This window comes from Periplaneta americana, chromosome 13, assembly GCF_040183065.1.
Source record: "Periplaneta americana isolate PAMFEO1 chromosome 13, P.americana_PAMFEO1_priV1, whole genome shotgun sequence".
Classification (NCBI taxonomy): domain Eukaryota; kingdom Metazoa; phylum Arthropoda; class Insecta; order Blattodea; family Blattidae; genus Periplaneta; species Periplaneta americana.
In genome coordinates, this window is record NC_091129.1 from 70,502,958 (window position 1) to 70,529,650 (window position 26,693).

Genomic DNA, 26,693 nt, shown 5'->3' on the forward strand with positions numbered 1-26,693 from the left:
TCGCTGTTGATGGTTCATTTCGATTACTGTGATACTTTCTTCACTGGTCTTCACGTGAGAATGGAATAAAAACTACAGCTTGTTCATAATCAGTCTTAGAAAGTTCGTACCAGTTCTACCACACTGAAGAAAGGCAACACTACTACTAAAACGCTTAATTCAGCTATTGTTGCAAATGGTAGGTTTGTCTCAGTTGCGATTATAAATTTCTGAATGTTATGTTTACTTTATTACAGATATAAACGAATGTGCGCAGAATCCTGGTATTTGCCAGAATGGAGCCTGTGAAAATCTGATGGGTACCTACCGTTGCATCTGTAATCCAGGTTATCAAGTGGATAATACAGGAAAAATCTGTAGTGATATCAACGAATGCGAGCTGGACGAGCTAGTCTGCAGTGGAGGACAATGTAGGAACACGCCAGGCAGCTTTCAAGTAAGTTTTTATGTGTTTGTTTGTTCATTTGTTCATTAATTCCTTTCATCCATTTGTTCTTCTGGCTGTCAGGACGAGACAACTTTGATATTTTCAGTGTAAAAACATAAAGTTCAACTCTATATAGTATGTAAAAAAACTCTTAATGTATTCTGTTTGTTCGTCCATCCATTCTTCAAGATATTAAAGGAAAAGTTGAGCTTTATGGTCTTACATGAAATAATTACATATTAGGTAAAACAAGAACTCTTAAGTTGACCGATAAAATAACACAATATATGAATTCATGGAGAGACCATATAGTCAGGATGACAGAAGATCACATATCGAAGTACAAACCAATTAGAAGAAAAAATGTGAGACAACTAGTAAAAAGATGGACTCGTTAATTCTGAATTGGTAGGCCTACTTTCTTGAGACCAGAATGATCTCTTTAGGCTAATCCTTGTTGCCGATGTATTATTTACATATTCTGATTCTCTATCAGAAAATACTAATTTATCACTGATTAACTTTATATCTTCTTTACTGTGTTAATGAGGAAATTACCTGTCCGAAGCCTAGTGAAGGTCCCGCGCCATCTACTGGTTTCCTGTTGTAGTGGGGTGTGTTCATGATTAATTTATTGTAGAATATGGCAACATTTAAACATCCAAATAGACATACAGCTCTTAGAGCTTGTTTCATGATCTTTTGTAATAAATTTCATCTGCAGAATATTTCGATAACAAGGTAATTACAGTACGTATAATTAATTATGTGCTAGATAATTGTGTCCTTCACTTCAAGTTTATATTTAGGTAGTATCTTGGAAATTTTCATGCTTTTTTATACCAGTACCATCATGTTTTTGACTAAGATGTTAAAACAGTTCATTAGACAGTAGATGATGACCACATCATCTTCATAGTACACGTTATGAATATATTCCTTGTTAATTTTGTTTTTTTTTATGTAAATATGTTATTTCTTCCATGTTGACAATGAAAAGTTGAGGAATTAGAGGATCATCTTGGTGAGCCTCAGTTGATACAGGCAACTTGTCTGAAAATTGTCCTTTTGCTTAAATTATTGTATTGTTTCCAAAATCCATGCAGGTAGCTGGCATGATAGATCCATTTTAAAATTTTGGCAAAAATTTCTGGTCTAACTTTGCTAGAGGCTTTTATAAGGTTCAGAAACAGAAATAAATAAGAGTGTTTTCAGGTGATTTCTCTATTGTTTATCTTATAATGAATATAGCGTCAATTTTTTCTAAATTCGTGTTGCTGTTATTAAGTTATTGTTATGTAACATACCAGTATTCGTTCCCAAAATATTATTCCTTTCATTTAATTTTCAACAAGGAAACAGTAGAAATAATTAAATATCGACGTAGCTGATGTAGAAAGTTTAAATTATGAATCGTCATCATAAGATAAAGAATAGCCGATTTTCCATAATTTTTTGTTCGAGTGTTAACAAACCAGAAAATTGTAATACTTAACCAAAGGCTTGATATGATGTATTTTCCTTGTTTAGTGCATCTGCCCAACAGGCACACAACTCAACCCCATCACGCAAGTGTGTGAGGATGTGAACGAATGTAGAGAACTTGGCCCTGATGCTTGCTTCAACGGAGTCTGTGTAAACAATGTCGGTTCCTATGAGTGTGAGTGTGAACCAGGATTCATTCTGGACAACACAGGCAGAATTTGCATTGGTAAGTGTAATTTTCTATGAGTCAGTGATCGGTGACAGAAGACAAGACATATGTTAGTAGGATAGGAATTCTGTGGTTTCAAGGCAAAAGAGGTAGGTATATAATTTTTGGCAAAAAAAAAAAGATTTTGCTTTGTGTTATGCATCATAGAATCTTTATTGTGGCAAAAGATGTCATGCATATCTATTATTTTTCTCTCTAACCCGTTGTTATAAAACATGATTACTATGATTTTATCAGAGTCCGTGGCTATCCAGAGTACCACAATTCTTTGTGCCAGAAATACCGACAAATAAGCCATTGTTATTCCAGCGCGCGCTGTTTGCCATATGCAGTTGTAAGGGAATGAATGTAGTGTATGTAGCCTAAATCAGAATCAAATATTTTTAATTTTAAGGGCCACAGACACTGCCCTAAATTGAGTTTTACTTTAAATGTTCCTATCCTAAGCATGTTGAAATGGAATAACAATGGTGGCCGATTGCACTACTCTGAGCCTCCACAGACTCTGGATTTTATATGGTCGTTCAAACTCTAAGTGGTCGCTCCTGAAAAACTGCAAAAAATGACATCACAAATTGACTAGGAGCTACAGAATTTCTCTCTCAGGGAGAAGTAATTCCGCCTGAGGATTATTTATTTTATATTGGAGTGTAGGCTTTCACGGTCGGTGTCAATAGTAGAAAAGTTTTCTGGGCTATGAGGCCGTGGTCTGTTGGTTGTGTGACCAAACATTTCGTTCACTGCTGCGGTGAACATCTTCAGTGGTGTCTATTGCTGGTGCGGCTGGTTCTACTGTGCATGCCGATTACGGTCTGCGCTGGCTGCATCGTTGTATATATAGTGCGGGAGGGGGGGGGGCTTGCTGTTGTCGCCTCGGTCCGCGCTCGAATTTACATAGGGACAATGCAGCGGAGCTTCAAGACTCGGATCTCCGAACATAGAAGGAACTGCCGCCTTGGCTACGTAGATAAGTTGGATGTAGCTGAACATGCTTATCTGGAAGGCGAACATAAAATCAGGTTCGAAGACACGGATACACTCAGCGACACACCACATTTCTACTCGAGGCTACACCGAGAGGCGATAGAAATATATAAACATAAGAACAATTTCAATCGAAAAGAGGAAGGCCTCAAGGTTAACAAGGCCTGGTATCCGGCATTAAGGAAAACTAACATCAAACCCGCCAGCGTAGCACAATTAAACAACATAACCCCGGACACGGAGCGCGTAGGCAACAGCAAGCCCGCCCGCGAAGCACATTCGAGCGCGGACCGAGGCGACAACAGCAAGCCCCCCCCCCCTCCCGCACTATATATACAACGATGCAGCCAGCGCAGACCGTAATCGGCACGTGCAGTAGAACCAGCCGCACCAGCAATAGACACCACTGAAGATGTTCACCGCAGCAGTGAACGAAACGTTTGGTCACACAACCAACAGACCACGGCCTCATAGCCCGGAAAACTTTTCTACTATTATTTATTTTATTACTCTTATATTGACCTGAGGTCGTGTTATTTTTCCGTGTTTAAAATTTATTATTATTATTATTATTATTATTATTATTATTATTATTATTATTATTATTATTATTATTATTATTATTATTATTATTTCCTCCTCCAATGCCAACCAGGTTGTCATTTGACATTTCTGGTCTCTCTTGTCAATGGCTTATTTGTAACCCACTTCTGAGGTTGGGGCACCTGGAAGGCAGAGTTATGCTGCCCCAGTGATATATTATGAAAGGATGATTATGAAGTGCCAGGAGAGGTCTTAAACCTAACCCTAACCTAATTTCCAGACCATGGACGAACACAGGAACATTATTGCTTAAGGAAAAATTCCTATGTTCTAACTGGAAAACGAACCCGGAACCTCACGAACTGTAGTCAGAAGTTCTGACCACTAGCCCATGAAGCTGGTTGTTATTATTATTATTATTATTATTATTACGGTATTATTATTATTATTATTATTATTATTATTATTATTATTATTATTATTATTATTATTATTATTATTAATTTTCATACGACTTTAGCTTGAAGACACAGAGTAACATAGAATGAATCACATTCTTAAACTTTAAAAAAGGAAGATTATGATGATAGCAAAATGTCTTACGAATGATGTGTGCAAGCAGTAAAACTATTGTCCTTTCTTATGCATTCGTTATAAGTGTGTTTTATTGTCCTTGCTATAGTTATTCTGAAATATAAAATCAAAACTGTGTCAAATTTATAACAGCAACAGACCACCGAAACGTATATCGTCGGTTTCTTGGTAAAAGTGACCAAGTCCAAAATGCAAAATTGTTGGGAATAGGCATTTAAAGGTTTAATGATCAATCCAAAGATAACTGTACTTCTTTAGATGTTAGTAATAAGTTATTTTGAAGGTAAATGTGTTATATTATTAGTTTTTAATATAAAATTAGGTCTTAAATTTTCATAATGCTTGGAAGCCTTAGAATGTGACTTGGTCACTTTTACCAAGAAATCGACGATATATTATGACTACATTCGATCTAAACACAAACTCAGTAAAATCTGTCCTGAAATTCTTAGCATTTTATGAAGCAATGTAGTTGTATTGACTACTTGTGAATGAACAGATTAAGATTATGTTTTAGTAAATCAAAGATTTAACTGAGAATAAATGTTATTTCAATATCAAAACATGTAAATGTTATGTAATACGTAATATATTTTTTTGTAATCTACTATCATTCTTTATAAAATCATGTGCTTTCTATGGATAAAAAAGTCAACAATAGAAAATTTTCTGTATTTCGAGCTCCATTACAATTTCAACACATCATTCCTCTATCATCGTATTATCCCGTTATTACCGGTGCATTGATTATCCTACCTAGTTTAAAATAATAATTGTCATGAAGAAACCCATTGCTTATGAAAGTTGCCTACTTAGTAATTTTTGGTTACATATTGTTTCATTCTTAAGTACCGGTAGTCAAAACTGCGTCGTTCTGAATCCACGTTACGTTTTCAAATGGCTATGTGTATTGTTTCTGTTTAGATAACAGGAAAGGATCATGCTGGACAAGACTAGTAGGTGGACGCTGTGAGAACAATCTTCCACGCCTGACACTGAAATCTGAATGCTGCTGCTCCATTGGGCTGGCATGGGGTAGCCCTTGTGAAATATGTCACCCTGGCCTGTGTGATTGCCCCAAAGGTTATGCTAAGGTAAGTCTAAAATTAAATATATTCCTCAAGACCAGAAGTTTTTTTTTTCTTGTACGACAGTTCATTATTATTACCACATTCGTTTTTAAATTAAAATGATTCAGCAGAAAGGAAACAAACTGGGTGCACTATAAAATTAGTACTGGTACGGTATTAATTTTTTATTGTAATTTTAAACATCCTAATCGTCACATATGAACATACTCCTCATCCCTGTTACTCGTTTTCTTTCTTTATTTCTCCTATGTCAATGCAAAAATTACAAAATCAGAATTACTTACGTACATCTGCAGAAAAAATAAAGCAAACTATATCATTGAAATACTTTTTAATGCTCCTTTATTTCCGTGATGCTAACATCAGCTGTTATCTTATTTGTCTTCTCCAACTTCAAATTGTTCAATTAACATATCTGATGGCTTATTGTGACTCCTTACTTACGGCTTTTAAGGAACCCGGAGGTTCATTGCTGCTCTCACATAAGCCTGCCATTGGTCCCTATCCTGTGCAAGATTAATCCACTCTCTACCATCATATCCCACCTCCCTCAAATCCATTTTAATTTAATATCCTCCCATCTACTTCTCGGTCCTCTCTAAGGTATTTTTCTCTCCAGCTTCCCAATTAACACTCTATATGCATTTCTGGATTCGCCGAAACATGCTACATGCCCTGCCCATCTCAAACGTCTGGATTTAATGTTCCTGATTGTCAGGTGAAGAATAAAATGCGTGCAGTTCTATGTTATCTAACTTTCTCCATTCTCCTGTAACTGCATCCCTCTTAGCCCCAAATATTTTCCTAAACACCTTATTCTCAAACACTCTTAACCTCTGTTCCTCTCTGAAAGTGAGAGTCCAAGTTTCACAACCATACAGAAGAACCAGTAATATAATTGTTTTATAAATTCCAACTTTCAGCTTTTTTGAGAGCAGACTGGATGATAAAAGCTTCTCAACCGAATAATAACAGGCATTTCCCATATTTATTCTGTGTTTAATTTCCTCCCGAGTATCATTTATATTTGTTACTGTTGCTCCAAGATATTTTGAATTTTTCCACTTCTTCAAAGGGTAAATTTCAAATTTCTATATTTCCATTTCGTACAATATTCTGGTCACGAGACATAATCATATACTTAGTCTTTTCGGGATTTACTTCCAAACCTATCTCTTTACTTGTTTCAAATAAAATTTCCGTGTTTTCCCTAATAGTTTGTGGATTTTTTCCTAACATAGTCATGTCATCTGCATAAACAAGGAGCTGATGCAACCCGTTCATTTCCAAACCCTCTTTGTTATTGTGGACTTTCCTAATGGCATATTCTAGAGCGAAGTTAAAAAGTAAAGGTAATAGTGCATCTTTTTGCTTTAGCCCACAGTGAATTGGAAAAGCATCTGACTGAAACTAGCCTATAAGGACTCTGCTGTACGTTTCACTGAGACACATTTTAATTAATCGAACTAGTTTCTTGGGGATACCAAATTCAATAAGAATATTATATAAAGCTTCTCTCTTAACCGAGTCACAATACTTATGCCTTTTTTTTTAAATCTATGAATAACTGATGTACTGTACCCTTATATTCCCATTTTTTCTCCAATACCTGTCGAATACAAAAGATTAATCAATAGTCGATCTATTACGCCTAAAGCCACACTGATGATACCCAATAATTTCATCTACATATGGAGTTAATCTTCTCAAAAGAATATTGGTCAAAATGTTGTACGATGTCAACAAAAGTGATATTCCTCGAAAGTTACTACAGTTAGTCTTGTCCCCGTTTTTAAAGATAGGTACAATTATGGACTGCTTCCATTGTTCTGGTACAATTTCCTTTTCCCAAATAGTAAGTACAAGCATAAAAATTTCGCTAGATAATGCGCTTCCACCCTCTTGTATTAATTTTGTTGGATTTGATTGATACCTGGAGACTTGTAATTTTTTAGATTTTATATCGCAATTTCGACTTCAGAAAGTGTGGATTCGGGTATAAATGGCTCAGCAGTTTGTATTTGAATTTCGTCCCAATCATTTCTATTTGGCCTATGTACATTTAGTAGTTGCCCAAAATAGTTTTTCCATCTGTTCAGGAGTGAATGAGAATCTGCAAGCAAGTCACCATTCTCATCCTTGACCACATTTACCCTTTCCTGATATCCATTCTTAAATTCCTTCATGCCATTATATAAATTTCGAATGTTTTTATTCTTACTACTTGTTTCTACCTCACTGAGTTTTTCCTTCAAGTAATCCCTCTTTTTATTCCTAAGTGTACGACTTACTTCCCATCTTTCATTGAAATAAATATCTTTATTCACCTCAACTGGATCTTATAAGAATTTCAATTTTGCCTGTTTTCTTCTTTCTACTAACCTGCAACAATCTTCATCTAACCACGGTTTCTTTTTCTTAGTTTCATAATAACCTATAGGTACTCTGCTTGGCTGCAATTTTGATATTATCTCTGATATTTTCCCACACGCTGTTAACATCTAATTCTTCCTCAACTTCGTCAGAACTTCCTAAAGCGGCAAACCTATTTGAAATTCCGATTTGATAATGTTGCTTAGATTCCCCGTCTTTTAATTTCGGAAATTGAATTTCCTAATATTAACTTGTTGCTCTACTCACTTGGCTACTGATAGTCTTTCTCTTAATTCTTCATTTACCAAATAATGGTCAGAATTACAGTCTGCTCCCTTGAAGGTTCGAATGTCTACTATACTAGTATATCTCCGTTTATCTATTAAGATGTGATCTATTTGGCTGTGACTCCATCACATATAAATAAATTTTATGTTTCAGGTGGATGGAAAGTCTTGCACAGATGTAAACGAATGCGACTTAAACGTGGATGTGTGTAAAGGCGGAGGAACATGTGTTAACACAGATGGGTCTTTCACGTGCACATGCCCTCTGGGATTAACACTGGATTCCACTGGTAAATTACACTTTTTTATGCCTCATCTTAGGCTCTTCACTGACAAGATTCGCATTTTAATAAATTAAATTGTTTTCCATGATATAAAGGTTAGGTCTACCATATTTGTAATGAACCTGACATTGTGAATTCAAACCTTCTGAGAATGATGGAATTTTAAAGTGTAATATATATTCTTAGCATGAACTTAACAGATGTTACTTGTTAAAAATGTATGATTTGTAAAATAATTCTTACCATGATAAAATATTCGATTAGCTATTTCTCACTTGATGTTATCTGCTTTGCATGCAAATGTGTCTTTAAATAAAAGTTCTGTCAATTAAAACTGCAAATGTTTCTGAAAATAAAGCATGAAACAAAAAGAAAATTGATTGATTAAATGGCAAACTTACTAGTGTTAAATTATATAAGTACATGTGGCTTACAGCTGTTTCGGTGTATCCTTCACACCATCGTCAATCAATTATCTATTTAAGTGTTAAAAGTAGTGTACGCAAGATTCAAGATGGGCAAAAAGAAAAGGTGTATGTCATTATATAAACATACTGGTACCGGTACTTTCTCGTATCACACAGCAATTAAAATAACCCCTCAATTAAGTGCAGGTTTTTAAAATTATCAGTTACTGGTATCAAATTCTTTCTTATTTTCTGCCTGAGCCATGCTGGTGGCTAGTAATTTCTCTTCATATCAGTGTACAATTAGAAACTAAAAATATGAAGTAGTAAAATTTCTAAGATCACAGAGTTAAAAAGAAACTTGAGAAAGAAACCACCATTTTAATTTTTATGTTTATTTAGATTTATAAATCGAGCAAAAATTTTTTTCATAATATTTCAATTTACTCTAGCACCCTGTCGAAGAGTATAAAACAATAACAATCCTGTGCCTGTGTTCCTTTACAGGTACATTGTGTCTGGACGTGAGACAAGAGTCGTGCTACACTGAATATCGTCACGGACAATGCAGTAATCCTCTGGAAGGCATCTTCTCACGCATGGTGTGCTGCTGCTCTTCTGTGGGCAAGGCCTGGGGTGGAGGAGACAGGGGTATCAGCCGATGTGAAGCTTGTCCAAGGCCAGGCACTCAGGTTCATCAAGAACTATGCCCCAAGGGAAGTGGCTTCATAGATCGGAAAGACATCAATGAGTGCACGGAGTTCCCGGGGATGTGCCTCAATGGTCGATGCAAGAACACAGTTGGTGGCTTCAGCTGCAAGTGCAACCAAGGCTACGCTCTGGATGAGAACGGGATTAAATGTATTGGTAAGGTGATAAAATTGACTATAATGAATTTTATCCGAAATGTTATTCTTAAGGGAAAGTTTAGTTTCACTCCATCTTAGTACACATCAGTAGCGGCCCGCGGTTATAAAGGTTGGCAGTGCTGCATGAAAAATAGTGTATTTAGCAAACGCATGCTGTTTATTGCATTTAAATCGGATAACGCGTGTAATTACAGTCCCTTCTCGAAGTTGTACTCCAACAATCCGTGCGCCCTGCCCACTCCGTGCGCTACACCTCTCCCACCTGGCACAACTAGTCACCTAGTGGAGATATGCCCCTCATGTTGATACCTGAATGAACAACCATCAGGAACTTTTTATCGTTCGAATGCTTTTAACTCCTACCGAATTTCTTTACGTCAACTTTTCTAGCCTACACCCGTACCGGCTGACGGAATTATAAAACAGAGAGCTGGGAGTTCCTACAGATTTGCAATAAAGTATCGTAACTTGACCAGTTTGTGAACATGTTTGTTGCATTATTAAATTTAATTCCTTGGCAAGAAATATGTTGTGGAACACAATACAAATTCTCCGTGTTTCCCACTCATTACGTTAGCCCCGCCATTAACCAGCACAATTAATTCATGTGGTTCAATTATGACTGAATTTCCGTTAAGCCTTAATTCCATTAAGATAGTTTGCACCAAACTTTCAGCGTCATGTCTTGGTGGCAATGAAGAGAAATTTCCAATAATTTTATTGCTATCCAGCAATTAATTTTGAATTGTTTTCGTAGTTCCTTTCAATTGTGACGAGCCCTATAAATGATCTTTGGAAGTTTAATCTAAATGTGGAGTAAAATCAGTCAAACCCCGAAATATACCGCGGTTTGTTGAATCTCCTGATTCAGCAAGTCCTCGAATCGCTAATTCAAATGCAGCACAGAATTTCACACAGTTAATTTATTTTAGATAGACCATATTTCTTTTTAGAAACATTTCCTTCTTGTTTCTGAATGTTAATCCAATACGCAGAATCAAGCTGTGTTAGAATATTTTAATATCGTTAACAGTGACAAATCTGTTTGACTTGAAATGAGTTTTCGAATTTTTATGCTCTTATAGTTTTTTAAGTCAAATTAACTAAATCCTTCACTCCGGTCTTTGTCCATGTATTTTCTCCTCTAAACAGAATACACGGGTGGGGGAGAAAGCGTTTTCATGATCGCAGCAAAAAACCAATCGTTTCCATTACACATTTCGGTATTAAAATGACTAGTAGGCTACATGATTTCTTGGACTTTTTCCAGAAATTTCCAAATTTAAATTTAGTGTAGGATGTCCTAATTTCTTAAGTTAACGTGCAATTTCTCTTTTAATTTCGAAAAGGCTTGGTCGATTAGATTTTCATTTCATTCATTTTTAATATAAAATATTTTCTTAGACACACTGACTAATCATCACACCACCCACAGTACTATAATACACTGGAACTGTAATGATATACAGTAGTCTAGAAACCTGTGTTCTAACGCAGGTCATAAAGAGATGAGGGTGTTGACGGTTCTTTTGTATACTCGAACAGATCTGCTTCGGTTGCAGCTCTAATGCAGTCTTATGGGACGGTGAAGAAAACCAGTTTTCTGCTGCCGAATACCCTATGTTGAGCTTCAGGAACTGCCGAGCACAGATCCGAAAAGTACACTACAGATAAAATTCTCCAGCAGTTCAAGGCTCCTACAGACAGTAAAATCTAGAATCGAAGGAGAATGAATTGGAAAAATAAATGAAACAATGAACTAGATTACATAAAAGCACATTTTCCATTTTTAATTTTACAGGTCCATTTAAATGGCGGTTCTGCAGTTCTTATTGTAGAGCCGCCACTGGTACACATACACATACACACACACACACACACACACACACGTTCTGCCCATGGGCAAATCCAGCTTCCTCCAATTTTTCCTATTTTCTGCCTTCCTCTTAGTCTCCGCATATGAACCACATATCTTAATGTCGTCTATCATCTGGTATCTTCTTTTGCCCCGAACTCTTCTCCCATTCACCATTCCTTCCAGTGCATCCTTCAGTAGGCAGTTTCTTCTCAGACAGTGACCCAACCAATTCCTTTTTCTCTTTCTGATCAGTTTCAGCATCATTCTTTCTTCACCCACTCTTTCCAACACAACTTCAACATTGTGTCTGGACGTGTTTGTCCACTTCACCTGCTCCATTCTTCTCCATATCCATATTTCAAAAGCTTCTATTCTTTTCTCTTCATTTCGTCGTAATGTCCATGTTTCTGCCCCTGCAGTTTTTCTTGGGAAGGATAAATGTGGTAGCTTAAGAACTATTAATCAAATATAATCAAATCCCTCATACCCGGCACCCAAATAACCGGCAATACCAAAACAACGGCACTTTTGGCTAGGCCATAAAAAAAAAGGGAAGAATCGGACGAAGATGTGAGTAGTTTTCATGGATCGCACATGCCGCATATCATGTTTACTCTTTAGAATGTTCATATGTCCCCAGAGTATATCGGGTAGCATCGAGCATCGGTAAGCTGTCACTTGGACCTTGCAAACAATGCACAGAGATGATATCTTTAAATTTACCACTTGAACTCGCCCATTTTGAAGGGGTGTTGAATGCAAAGACGTTGTAGTTATATATCTAGACACACAATTGGCACTGGTGTCGTGTACAAATTTGAAACCTCTCGCGCAGGTTCGCGCGACGCCATGTTTTGGGAGCACGAATGATTGTTTCTATAAAGCATTCGGAGTTTAGAAAATACCATTGAGCATATAGGCGTTTTCTTAGTGGATTTCCTCCTTCACTGTAATATAACTAAACTTATTTACGTATTTTCTAACGTACAATATAAAATAACAGAAGTAAATCTAAATATTGTAACTAAGCATTGTTTTAAATATAAACGCCTTATATTGCTCATAAATAGACTTATTAGTTTATTTCTATTTCCTATGACCGAATACATGGAATATTTTTAATTATGGTTTTTATATACGTTAGAAAATACGTAAATAATTTATTTCAATTATATTACAAAGAGAGGGATGTCTGCTAAAAATGTATATATACCCAATGGTATTTTCCAAACACCTAACGCACTAATAATCCTCAGTGTTTTGAGAATCAGATGCGATAGGACTCTTCTACTGCAGACATTGATTGCAATTCCCTCATTCTTACATCATTCTCAATGGTACAATATTGTCAAAATGTGATTGTATTCATTGCTGGCTTAGTTGTTAAATCATTAATAAAAATATGGTGTAATAAATCTAAAGACTCAATTTATGGTACGTAGCCTAACAGCAGTAAACAGAATCTCTTTTATTTTTTTAACGAAAGAATAATGAGAGTCTTGTCATACCATCATCTGAGATTATAGAAATATGCCACTTAAGTGAAAGAGCGATTATACAGATGTTGACAGTTCAATGGCATATTACCACCCACTCTTACATCGTGTGAAAACAATGTGCTCTAGAAGTAGAACACTTGTACAATCTTTCTACACTTATAGGAACATATTTTAGAAAATGGATCCCAGATTCCTCCCGAGAATCATATTTTAAACTTGTTAAACTGACCATAAAAGTACATAAAGATCTACTGACGTAGATTAGTGGACTAAGGACTGTCGGTCCGGAGTCGCGCTCGGTCGCGGGTTCGATTCCCGCTGATTTCCTGGTTGGGTTTTTTTATATCCCCAACCGTAAGGTGAATGTCAGGTAATCTATGGCGGATCCTTGGCCTCGTCTCGCCAAATATCATCTCGCTATCATCAATACCATCGATGCTAAATAGTATAGTAGTTGATACAGCGTCATTAAATAATCAAATAAAAGAAAGTATTACATAAAGAGCAGATGTTAGCACACAGCTGAAGGTTACCAGTACATCACGACTTTACATTAAAATGTTGTACGACAATATTTAATGGAGTCAATAATAATAATAATAATAATAATAATAATAATAATAATAATAATAATAATAATAATAATAAATCAATAGGCAAGATGTTCTGTACACTAGGCCTGAGTTCTATTATATGACTAATTGACTAATTCATGCATGTGACGTTTATTTCATTCTACAGCTGTGATAATAAGCTATTGTACGCACGCTATGCCTACTTATATTTCTAGCTAAAACATTAGGTACGTGTTTCTATTTTACAGGTGTAGGCCTATATTATGTGATATGGAAGCGAATAAATAATAATTGTTCATTTCTCGTCCACATCAAAGCAAAAGTGCAAAAGTGTTTACAATGTATGCCTAATGTAACGTCTTACACAGGCGGTGTTTTGTTAATAATAGTTAATACTAATAATTTTCTTTTCATCTGAACTATTACTACAATATGCATTTGTATTTCTGTTCGCTCAATAATATGTTGTCAAATAACTATATAACATCTTTAGTTACGGTATCAAATTGTTACAGTTTTCTTTCGTTTCATGTCAAACTAACAGTAACTAAGCTTGATTATGTCTTTAACGTGGTCGCTTTAAATGTTATTAAGATTTTTTTTTTTTTAATTTATCCATTCAGATTGGTTTATAAGAGACACCAAACATATATATTAAACATTCAGGATTGTATAGTACAGCCGTCTGCTAGCCGGTGCTTCTCCCAAAGCATGGTGGCGGACGCAAGCTTCAATTTGTCCCTACTCTATCAACTTCTGCGCAGCCTCGGCTGTAGGGGCTCGGTTGGATGACTCTAAGCAGGAAAGTGTGAAATTCTCTGTTCCTACAGCGCGCAAAAATTTCATTCAAGTGATAGGTAATATCATGGCTATTACTGCTAAGCGCTGCTGTTGCACAATGTATTCTGCAAAATGCAAGCGAAATATTTTTACGCTCAAATCATCGAGCATTACTTCATCGTCTTCATATTTGCGACGTTGTCTACACTGTTCTTCATGTCACATGACTCATATGACCGCCATTTAAAATTGTCATAAGGTTACGAAAATGTTATTATTTTTTACGCTATTTTGTATTACTATATTACAATAATTATAAACTGATTAATGTACTTTACCGTATTCAGTACCAAAAATAAACATTGTATGTATTTCAAAACTTTATTTTTAAATATCTATATGAAAATTGCTAAATTTCAACATGGAAGAAAACGTTTGTGCAGTACAATGTGTCTTTACATAACCTATAAACGTATTTTCCAATTATCCGACAAAATCAGTATCCGACACTGGCTTTGTCCCACAGTTGCTGGATACGAGGAATTCTACTGTAGTTACAATCATAAAAATACTTCCTCCACATTTCTTTTTTCTTATCTCCTGTCCCTTTCCTTTTCTCTTCTCACCTCTTTTCTGTGTTTCCTATCTTCTCTCTTATCGGTTCCTTCTTCTCTCTTCTTTCCTCATCACCCCACCCCTCCCGATCTTGCCTCTTTCTTCTCTATCCTCCCCTCCTTTGCCCTACTCTTATCTTCTTTTCTCTCTTCTCCTGTCATCTCCCCACCTGGCCTGTCTCATATCCTCTTATTTCTTCTATCATCCCCACCCCTTTCATCCCTTTACCACTCGTCTTTCCTCTCCTCCGTTCTTCTCTCTCCCTCCTCTCATTCATATCCTTGTCTTCCCTATTCACTTCAAATCACTGTTGACATGGAACAGATCGTTTTTAGAATATCTGAGAAAGTTTCTCTTTATCTGTCTGTCTGTCTATCTCTCTGTTCAGATTTATTTTAAATATGTTTCATTTGTAATTGAAATCAAATAAATTTAGTTTCACAGTAAAAAAAGTAGAAATCAAGTTATCGTTTCTTAAGCAATTGTGCTCGTTATTAATGCAAGTTTTAAATATTTGTTGCGCTTTTATTGTATAAGAATTTTAATTATGAATAAGGTAACACTGAAATAGCCGTAACTCTCAGAATAATTATATAAGGCCCATTCAAATATTAATTTATTTAAATGAATGCCCAAACACTTGATATTTGTACATCAGTGCTTCACAGAGTGCACTGCACTGCACAGTGCACTTTGCACGTGCATTAACAAGACAATACTGAGGGGGTGTCAGTGCAAACTGTATACGTGACGGCGAAATAAATAAATGTAAGTTCCATATTTATTTACAGGTTTTGTTTTTATTAAGTAATACCTGACAGGAAGTGTGTTGAGGTAACTCGAATGTTTTTTTTATTGAACATAACACTTAACATAAAAAGTAGCCTATTGATGTTTCTTTCGTTGTTTTTTGCTATGACACCAGTTATATCAGGAGCAATAGTACGACTGACAGAAACCCTGAGAATATGGTTTAAATTAGCATCTGAAATACTCGACCGCAATTTTGTTTTTATACACTTGATGACAGAAAAAAATCGTTCACGTATATAAGTTGAGTAAAACTTAAAGTAAACAAAGTTAAGCTCCATTCAGTGATTGATACCACACAGTTATCTTTACATGTTATGTCAACCTAAGATTTTATTTATCTAATGTAGCCTAACCAAACATAACAAACGTATTTTTTATTTATCTAAACAACACTATTCTAAAGGTTAGAACAAAAAAAAGATCGATCGCTAAACGGCGTTACCTTTCGACTCAGGCTCCACCATCTAGTTCCGCCCCCTAGACTTACTGCAATAATCGCGGAAGATGTATTTGGATACCTCACAGCAGTACTCTTACCTCGTTGCACGGCTATTTGCATGCGTGCAATTTTGAGCATTTGTGAAACCCTGCTGTACATGATCATTCATCTACGTCACAAAATATTACCAAGATCACATGAATACCAGTAGCCCTATACATGGATAAGAATGGAGCATGTGAAATGGCCAGGCAGAATATGAAATGAAGATGTGCTAGAAAGAGTAAGCGAAGAAAGAATAATGCTGAAACTTGTCAGGAAGAAAAAAAGAAGTTAGCTGAGTTACTGACTAATAAGAAACTGCACACTGAAGGATACACTGGAAAGAATAGTGAACGGGAGAAAAGTTCAGTGCAGAAGAAGACATCAGATAATAATATACAACTTTAAGATACGTGGATCTTATGCGAAGACTAAGAGGAAGGCAGAAATTAGGAAAGATTGGAGAATACTGAATTAGCAGTGAAAGACCTGACCTTGGGCAGAAGACAATGAATAAGTGAGTGAGTGAGTGAGTGAGCTACCCATGTTACATCTAACTGCCCTGGTGATGGAATGTGTAGATGTATAGTTCCGAAACTAGATATGTTAAAAAATTATGAAATATTTTTATTTAAAATTTTCAATCATAAGACTTATCATTCTTGTTACAAATTAACATTTACTAAAACTTGTTAATAAAAAGGAAAGTATGAACATTTTCGTTTGTACGGCATCTTCAAATACATAGTTGTTTTATGATATCCAACATAAGTACAGTGTAGAATGTATTCATTTTTGTAATGAAATGTCAATTTACTATATAACAGTAAGAAGTATAATCATGAGTAGAGACCGAATTTTAAAGGAAATTCCTTTCTTTTTTTTTTAATTTCAGTACGAAATATGAAATAATTAATTACGAAAATAATTACGATGTTCAGAAGTATCTTCCACCAACCAAATTATGTGGTTTTGACTTCCCTTTTTTTCCCTTTTTTAGTCCACATTCCCCTTTTTCCCTCTTTTTAAAAACATTTCTTATTTTGGTCCTTTTTTTGACATAATATCACAAACAGTATTTGGGTCTAAGAGGGATGAAGTTACAGGAGAATGGAAAAGTTACACAACGCAGAGCTTCACGCATTGTATTCTTCACCTGACATAATTAGGAACATAAAATCCAGACGTTTGAGATGGGCAGGACATGTAGCACGTATGGGCGAATCCAGAAATGCATATAGAATGTTAGTTGGGAGGCCGGAGGGAAAAAGACTTTTGGGGATGCCGAGACGTAGGTGGGAAGATAATATTAAAATGGATTTGAGGGAGGTGGATATGATGGTAGAGACTGGATTAATCTTGCTCAGGATAGGGACCAATGGCGGGCTTAAGTGAGGGCGGCAATGAACCTCCGGGTTCCTTAAAAGCCAGTAAGTAAGTAAGTAAGTAAGTAATATCACAAACATTTAGATAATTTTCCTATATTTTTTTCCGATAGTTCTATAACTTCTTGAGCAAGCAAAAATAAATATCGTTCTTCTTCTGATTCCTGACATTGAAAAACTAATAAAGTGTGCTGATTTAGAGTTTAGGATAAAAAATAAAATTTTGACCTCTGGTTTCAGTTGATATTCAGCGGTCATTTTCTGCTTACAAAGAGTCCTTTTTTTTTTACTATATCAAATACAATACTTTCCTTATGTTGTGAAGAGATAAATGTAAGATTAGGTGTGCCATGTATATGAATGAGTTGAAGTGTGTTTTGGGGAGTAATAAAATCCTTTTTCAAGTCCTTATTTTTTTGGCTATAACTTTCCTTTTTTTTTTTTGTTCTTTTTTTGATGAAAAATTTTCCCTTTAAAATCCAGTCTCTAGTCATGAATTTTATGTAGTAATAGCTTAATATAGTTATAGGAGATATGTTGATTTCAATTTAATTTGCATTTGAATTTACTAATTTTCCAAAATTGTATATGATATATTTATACATAGAACTCATGTTACAATATTTGTAACAAGAATGATAAATCTTATTATTGAAAATTTTAAATAAATATATTTCATAATTTTATAATTGACTTATCAAGAAACCAAAAATGAATTGTAAAATGGAAATGTTAAATTCCAGGATACTGGAATACCCAAAAATCTATTTCTAATTATCAAGATTCTTTAGTTGCAAGTAAGCTGTCGCAGTGTTATACTTTTGACTCGTTAAGAAAACAGTATAAATAATTGATATGATCAAATGGCGATCTTACTTGTGTTAATTAACACAAGTAAGATCTCCATTTAATCAATTATTTATATTCAAGTGTTAAAAGTAGTGTACGAAAGATTCAACATGGAAAACAGTACCGGTATGTTTACTTTCCTGTTCTTCAATTTGCCTTCATGGAGCGCATGTGATACCGGTACTCATTTATGCTTTTATGATTAAATTGTCTTTAATTGAGGGGTTCACAACCAGAGTGGACCAAATCCTTTTGGAATAATTTTGAGAAATTGAGTCTTAAAGTTCCTGGTTCATGCTTAGCAACCTTCACCTTCCATAGGAAATGCTGCCCTCTGTGGAGTAACAAATGAGTTGTGGACTTGGTTTGTTATGGCAATGAATAAATCTAAGTTTTCTTCACCCGAGATTATATTAATCTACAAACTGATCACTGGTGGACTTGGTCCACTCTGGTTGTGAGCCCCTCAATTGTAGAGAGAACTGGTGTAAATGAAACAGTTGAAAGTTTCAAATTAACAACTTTTTCGTTTATTGAATGTAGCAGGCTTCCGATATTGAAAGCATTTTAGTGTAATGCTATTATATTTTCAGACATTGACGAATGCAGTATCATGCATGGTGTCTGTGGAGATGGAACATGTCGCAACACACCAGGAAACTTCATCTGTGACTGCAAAGAAGGATATGAGAGTACCATGATGATGCAGGTGTGCATGGGTAAGCAATATGACATGGGTGTGGTCAAGGGTTTAGACAAATTTAGGACACATCCTGTCACATGCTATATTTTATGATGTTGTATTCTTATCATTCTAACTTCCATTTGTATAAAATGCAGTTTTGCTTACACAAGGCATGTTGTTGTAATAGCTGATTCAGAATGTTTTAATGTGATTCATTCATACTGTACTTCACATTGCTTTTATTAAGTTTTATTTCAACACACTTTTGAAGTGCTTTGTTAGTAGGGTATCAGTTAATACATTTCAAAATTAAAATCGATGTCCTTGAATGTGCCCCATACCGTATCATGGGAGTTAACAGCCTGTACTTCAGAATAAATTGAAAAAGGTTGAAAGTTTCTTCTGTGCAAGGTAATAGAGTTAATGACACTTATAACGCTCGTTTCTGAGATAATTCTGAGTATAAAAGTTAAATATGAACACGATGCCTACTCCAAACAGTACCAGTATCGATTTTCCTATTGTGGCTCAGACTTCCAGTAGGTAAATCTGGGACTACACAATCTTATCAGATATGTCTAGATCAGACATAGACTTCCTATCTGATCAGCTTATTGTCTAATTGTACTAGTAGAGTCAGAAAGTACCCGAACTTCGGGTAGTAACATCATGCTCAGTAGGCAACTTTTCTGCCTTGTTCATGTGGTATGTGGGCTACTCTCCAGGCGTATAGTCTCAGTGTGCTGACCGATCAAAGGGGCAAGTAATGCTTGAAGTGTTTTTCGATATCTAGGATCTTGTACAATTCGAGTTTATTCCTGAGGGTCGAACTGTCAGTAAAGAGACGCATGTTGTAATTCTTCGACGTCTTCGTGTTGTAGTTCGACGAAAAAGGCCCAATTTGTGGCAAGGACAGAATAAATTCTTCAACATGACAATACTCCAGCACATCGGTCGCTCTTGGTGAGTGAATTCCTCGCACAACACAAAGTACCATCTTCCACAGGACCATATTCTCCAGATCTTACTCCAGCAGATTTCTACCTGTTTCCAAAGATCAAATCCTACTCAAGGGACGGCGATTTGCGTCAGCAGAAGAAGTGAAAATTCATGTGATGCATGCTCTGCGGGAAGTGACCAAAGATGGGCTACAGGAATGTTTCGAGAAGTGGTATGGATGCTGGCAGAAGTGTGTCACTGCCTAGGGGCATACTTTGAAGATGGTGTTGTGTAAATAGTTACATGTCATCTACAACAAAGTTATCTACACATGTTCAGTTACTTTTTGACTCTACTGGTATATGTTTCAAAGACCAGGAGGAATGAAATTAAAAATGATATGTTTTAATATTCTGCTGTAAACATCATTTCGCGGAGAAAGAAGAAGTTTTACCACATAATATTCATGAATCACTTTGTTCTTTTACACTGTATAAAATAAAATAATGACACCGTTTCACTTTTCAAACTAAAATTCACTAAATTTTATGCAACTTTAAAACAAATTTTCAGCATTCTGTATTCAAGCACCTATATAATATATATTTATATCGGATCCATGTTCACATAAACTTCTTTACTGAAAATGTTCCCAAGAATAAGCTTCCTAAGTAGCAGCAACATTATGTTTTCATTGGATATGTGTAGTAGGTTTCCTTCTTTCTTCTGAATATAGGACACAGATAATCAACCAAATTCCAGCATTGACCGTTAGCCTGGCTAGAATGCCCTCCAACCTTTAATATTATTTCGGGTTACCGGTACTGGTAAGTGGTGAAAAGGCAGAAGGATGAGCAGTAGCCCTCTGAAGCCCCTTGTTGATTATGCTCCTGATTATACCTCTAAAATATAATTCGGTCTATTTATGAAACACATAATATATGTGATTAAGACATAGTGAATGAAATACTTGTTTAATTTCATTGCTTGTATATACCTTAATCATTCATATATTTAAGTCCATTGAATAACTTGCATTGAAAGTACATTGGGTCAAATAGGGTACTTCATCCTAAAGTATCAAGATCCTTGTTATCTTACATACATGAAAATCCAGCATTCTTATTGACATTCATCTCTCATTGACGCTTCATTGAATCTTATTTATGAATATACAGTACTGTAATTGTTGCAGACATCAATGAATGTGAACGTATTCCTGGACTTTGTCGAGGAGGCTCATGTGTCAACACTCCAGGAAGTTACCGATGTGAATGTCCTCCTGGTCACGAGTTGGCACCTAACAAGAAAGCTTGTAAAGGTAAAGTAACATTTCAGACTCTGTGTTATATTGAAAATAGTTCTAATCAAAAAGGCTTGCACAATCGTTGATGTGATTGGATAATTGCAAAAGTTTTACAATAAAATATTTAAAATGAAGTGGTCATGGTCTAGTTTGAAAATAATAAAGAAACACTTAAAATTCGATACCTTTAGTGTTCCTCTGGAATTGAGTGTCATTGATTCCAGAAGGATTTATAAAAAAAAAAAAATCAAAAGAACTGTACTTCCTCATGGGGGGAAATAAAGCTGAGAATCGTTTGTGACATGAAGTATTTTATGTTGTACTCAAAATTTTCAAACGCGACATAAGCATCATTCATATGTAGATGATTGTACCAGCTAATCAGCGCACAATCTGTGGAATTCCAAAGACAGCACTAAGGAACACAGCAAACGTCCCCTTTGTAGGGGCAAGGGATAAAACTCTGCATCCCTCACCAGTATAAGGAATGTCCCTGATCTCGCCAGCAGGAACCAACATCGGACTCAGTCATGAGCGTTCATAGAAAAGAATAGGGTGATAGAGAGTGTGTTGGGTGGAATAAAATTTGTATTACTGAGAGAAACGAGAGAATCCCGAAAAAATCTTCATCCTCCAATCTTGTCCACTACACGTATCACACCATTCAGCAGAGAGGATTGAACCCGTTTTCACAGAATGAAACCAGCTTAATAGCATTGAGCTACCATACCTTTACAACCAATTGCTTTCACATGTGTCGAGATCAAGTCAAATAATCTACATAGTTTTAAAGATCTTGTAATGAAAATTTACTAGCTAGTACTGCATTATAACTTAAACATTTCAAATGTTTTTTTTTTTTTTGCAGTATAAAACAATATTTTAATTATATCATTAAGTCAAGTACCCACCATTAGTTAAAAAAAAAACATTCGGTTTAATGAAGACGACTTCAACAATTTCTTCTTTTACTGCCAATTAATGTTCTTAATTGCGCAAATCTGGCTTTCAGGTATAGCTTCCTGTGAAGCAGACTTGAATAATTTCAAGGGAAAAATTGTTCAGTGGGCCAGGTATCAATCCCGGGACCTTTGGCTGTGTCACACAGAATTTGTGTGCACTCAAAGTTGGGTGTCTGGCGTCTTGTCAGCCCACTTGTGATGTGTCGATATAAAGGGAAAAATTGAGACAGTGTCGGGTGCAGTTTCTGGGTAGCTCAGTCAGTAGAGCATCGGCACACCCAGCCAAAAGTCCTGGGATCGATACCTGGCCCTGGAACAATTTTTCCCTTGAAATTATTCAAGTCTGCTTCACAAGGAGCTATACCTGAAACCCAAATTTGCATAATATATACGTCACTGTAGATACATCAAGATTAAATTTTGCTAGCTAACCCTACAGGTTTCTTCACCTCAGAAATGGAATTACCCAAACCGACAGCTTAAGAAAGCCCAGGAATGTCTTAATGGACCATAATGAAAATGTCAGCAATCAACAGTCGCCAAGAAAAACGGAATCTTCTGTTAGGAACGCGACTGGACACTTAATTCCTGGTGAAAGAGAGCTGTGCTATACCATGCAAAGGCTGTGCAGACTGCAGGGTCCAGTCGAGTTCCTAACAGAAGACCTTATATTTTTGTAAATACATTATACCGTTTATACCTATTAATTCCAGAGCTTAAACGATTCTTTTGCTCGTAAAAATTGTGCTAATGGTATAATTGATAAATTAATAATTTCTGAATGTTATTAAATTTAACATTGTCATTACAGAATGTACTAAAAGATGAAAGTACAACTGTAACAGGTCAAATGACCTAATAGATGAAAAATGGTATTGATGATGATGGTCACGACAATGAGGATGATGGAAATTAGTTTTGCTTGTTAATGTTTTTCTTCGTTTAAAAAAAGCTACCCTTCTTGTTGGAGTATTCTCTACATTTTAGCACTACAAGACAAAACCTTTGAGTTAATTAACTCTTAAAATACATTCATACTTCTGTGTCTTGGTACCTTGTGATTTTTGTTTCTTGTTTTCTTTCGTGTGAAAGGCCAACTTCGTGGACGTAGGTTCTTTTAAGTGTAAGAAGTTATCAGAGCTGCAATGCAAGTCTGTTCACTGATTATAAACAATGTTTTTCAAGACGAATTTCCAGCAGTTGCATTAATATTGGCAGAATTACATAATAGCTAAGAGGGATTTACTGTTTTCTGTTCCATATTTTACATTGACATATATATCTGATAGATTGAATCTACATATATAGATAAATAGAGTTTGTCAGTCTGAAATGTGCCACTGTTGTTTTTGTTCTAATGTTGACAATTATACTTTTATATAATTTTTCTTGTAATGTGCTGTTTCTTTTTTTTGTAATGGAGCTTTGGTCATAGAGTCTCATTTGCTTCTGTTCTAAGGGTACAAAGTCCGATTTTGATTTTTGGAATATTAAGGAATCACGGACAGGAAGAGCAAAGATAAAGTTTAAATCTAATAGTAATAAAAAAGGATATTACTTACTCAAAGAAAAACCTATTTTGAATGTAAGTAATTGGAATGAGGCAAAAAATTCACTTTGATTCTAAACCTACTCTGAAGTCATGACTTAATTGCTCTGTATCAAACCATTTAAACATCCCAGTAGATAGAATACATGTACAACTTGTTTTCTTCTGACAGTACATTTGCAAAATAAGAGAAAATGGAAGAAAATCTTGGACTTCAGTAAAAAGTCACAAATGGAATGCATTTCTCTACCAGTGAAATTAGTCACATTTTCATGAATTTATTCATTCATAAAAAGGTTTTTTTCAAGTTTATAATTATGCAAATAATAGAAGAGAAGACCAGCCTCATGGTCTAGTGGTCAGAGCTTCTGGCTATAGTTCATGAGGTCCCGGGTTCGATTCCCGGTTAGAGCACAGGAATTTTTCCTTAAAGTGGATTATTCCTGTGTTCGTCCATGGTCTGGAATTTAGGTTAAGTTTAGATTTAAGACCTCTCCTGGCACCACATTATCATAATCATCCTATCACATCATCGGGGTAATGTACCTCCGCCTTCCAGGCGCCCCAATCTCAGATGTGGGTTACAACTAAGCCATGGCCAGGAGAGAAGATCAGAAATGTCGAAAGACAACCTGGTGGCATTGGATAAAAAAAAATAAATTAATATCATTGGGACGGTCTAATTTATATTCCATTTTTCAGATATTGACGAATGTTCTCGCACAAGTGGCATCTGTTCCAATGGAGTCTGTGAAAACATGATGGGCACGTATCAATGTGTTTGTGATGATGGCTACCAACAAACTGGACAGAAATCTCATTGTGAAGGTATGTCGATTTATTTTAACATAAGAACAAAGCTTGTTCACATATATTGGTAGTCCATATATAATTTGTAATAAAATTGATGTATTTATTTTTCAGATATTGATGAATGCAGGTCGAACAATGGTGGCTGTGACGACATTTGCATGAACACACCTGGCAGCTACTCATGTGCATGTAGGTTAGTACTTATTATATTAGTAAGTATCGTAAAAGTAATTGTCAAATATTTATAATGGTTAGACTAATTTCCATCGTAAAAGAGGAGCAGATAATCATATTTATGCATATGCACGCATTTGAATTTATTAATACCGGTAGTGCCTGAACTTGTAAACTATTCCAAAGCGTATTTTATTTTTGTATCATGTATTTCTAATTAAATTAAACACAAAATAAATACGGAAAGTGCCTGTTGAGAAGCTTTTGTCATCTAGTCTGCTGTCAAAAAATCTGAAAGTTAGAATTTATAAAACAATATTACCGGTTGTTCTGTACGGTTGTGAAACTTGGGCTCTCACTTTGCGAGAGGAGCAGAGATTAAGGGTATTTAAGAATAAGGTTCTTAGGAAAATATTTGGGGCTAAGAGGGATGAAGTTACAGGAGAATGGAGAAAGTTACACAACACAGAACTGCACGCATTGTATTTTTCACCTGACATAATTAGGAACATTAAATTCACACGTTTGAGATGGGCAGAGCATGTAGCACGTATGGGTGAATCCAGAAATACAGAGGAGGGAAAAAGACCTTTGGGAGGCCGAGACGTAGATGGGAAGGTAATATGAAAATGGATTTGAGGGAGGTGGGATATGATGGTAGAGACTGGAGTAATCTTGCGCAGGATAGGGACTGATGGCGGGCTTATACCAAGGTAAGTTTTACAGCTATATGGTACATTTGTAACTAATATCATTTGAAAGACAAACACTGAAAGTTTTACATGCTCTAAAGATGCTCAGTGTGAGCTCAGTTCATGACACGACAAATTTTCAGTCTGTAATCCAAATCATCTCACAATTGTTTCAGTCACTGTGGTTATTCTCAACTTCATTAATATCCAATGGTAGATTTAACATATTTATCCTTCACATAACACCCATTAAAAGAAGTCGCATGGATTGAGATCAAGGGAGCGAGGAAGACACTTTATCCTTGTTCATCTACTACATCTCCAGTTCTCCCAATCCAACAGTTTTGTAGTGAACACTTCAATGAAAATGAGGATATTCCACATCTCGTTAAAAGATCTTGTTTCGAGGTGTTGAGACGGCGCACTAAATCATTTAACTTATATTGCTGAATAAAATATCGATATGTAGGTCTTTTGCTGTAATTAAATTCTTAAGAAGGAAATGATCACTTGAAGGGGAGGATGTTTCAGGACATTGTCTTTCATCACTTTTATATGGATTCGAAACAGGCAGCCTAGATCATATATGTAACAGATAACTCCTTGCTACATTAAAATCTGCAGCACTTTGAAGAGAATAACCGCCAGGATCGCCACCCGTCCACCGTCAACAAACACGAGATGGCAGCACAGTCGCTAATGCAATTCAAATGGGAATTATGACGTGACTCCTTACGTAACAACTAGATGGCAGCGTAGTAAACCTGACAAAAGTTGTTAACCTCAAAGCCTATAAGCCCGACATATCTGTTACATATATGATCTGCAAGCAGATCATCACTATGTCGTACAGGCTTTAAAGCTGATGCTACTTGGGAATAAACAATTAAATGTTTGGTTTTTTCAGTAAATCCTGAAAGAAAAAGTAGCAATCGGTCACATTATCTTTAGATTCTCGCTAAATCATTGGAACTGCAAGAGGCTTTCTGCCATTCAGATAAAATGACAAGAAAGAACAACATATCTTGGGGGTCTAAAGCCTATCCTGGTCACCTAGCAGAGAGCCAAAACAGAGTTTGTCAAATTTTGTAATGTTCTTTGTTATGTGATTTCGAAGTGAATTTTCCAAAAAAATATAACGGAAA

At 35.7% G+C, this 26,693-nt stretch overlaps 1 protein-coding gene across 2 annotated transcripts in view; it reads left to right on the plus strand.

Annotated features, from left to right (window-relative positions):
* The window catches only part of LOC138712024 (fibrillin-2-like), a 603,403-nt gene that overhangs the window by 485,526 nt on the left and 91,184 nt on the right, over nt 1-26,693 (plus strand). For both annotated transcript variants that reach the window (XM_069843407.1, XM_069843408.1), the window contains exons 15-23: nt 237-436; nt 1,958-2,138; nt 5,187-5,356; nt 8,168-8,303; nt 9,212-9,571; nt 19,022-19,147; nt 21,248-21,373; nt 24,572-24,697; nt 24,794-24,875. In XM_069843407.1, the coding sequence (XP_069699508.1) occupies nt 237-436; nt 1,958-2,138; nt 5,187-5,356; nt 8,168-8,303; nt 9,212-9,571; nt 19,022-19,147; nt 21,248-21,373; nt 24,572-24,697; nt 24,794-24,875 (1,507 nt within the window). The remainder of the gene's footprint in view (nt 1-236; nt 437-1,957; nt 2,139-5,186; nt 5,357-8,167; nt 8,304-9,211; nt 9,572-19,021; nt 19,148-21,247; nt 21,374-24,571; nt 24,698-24,793; nt 24,876-26,693) is intronic.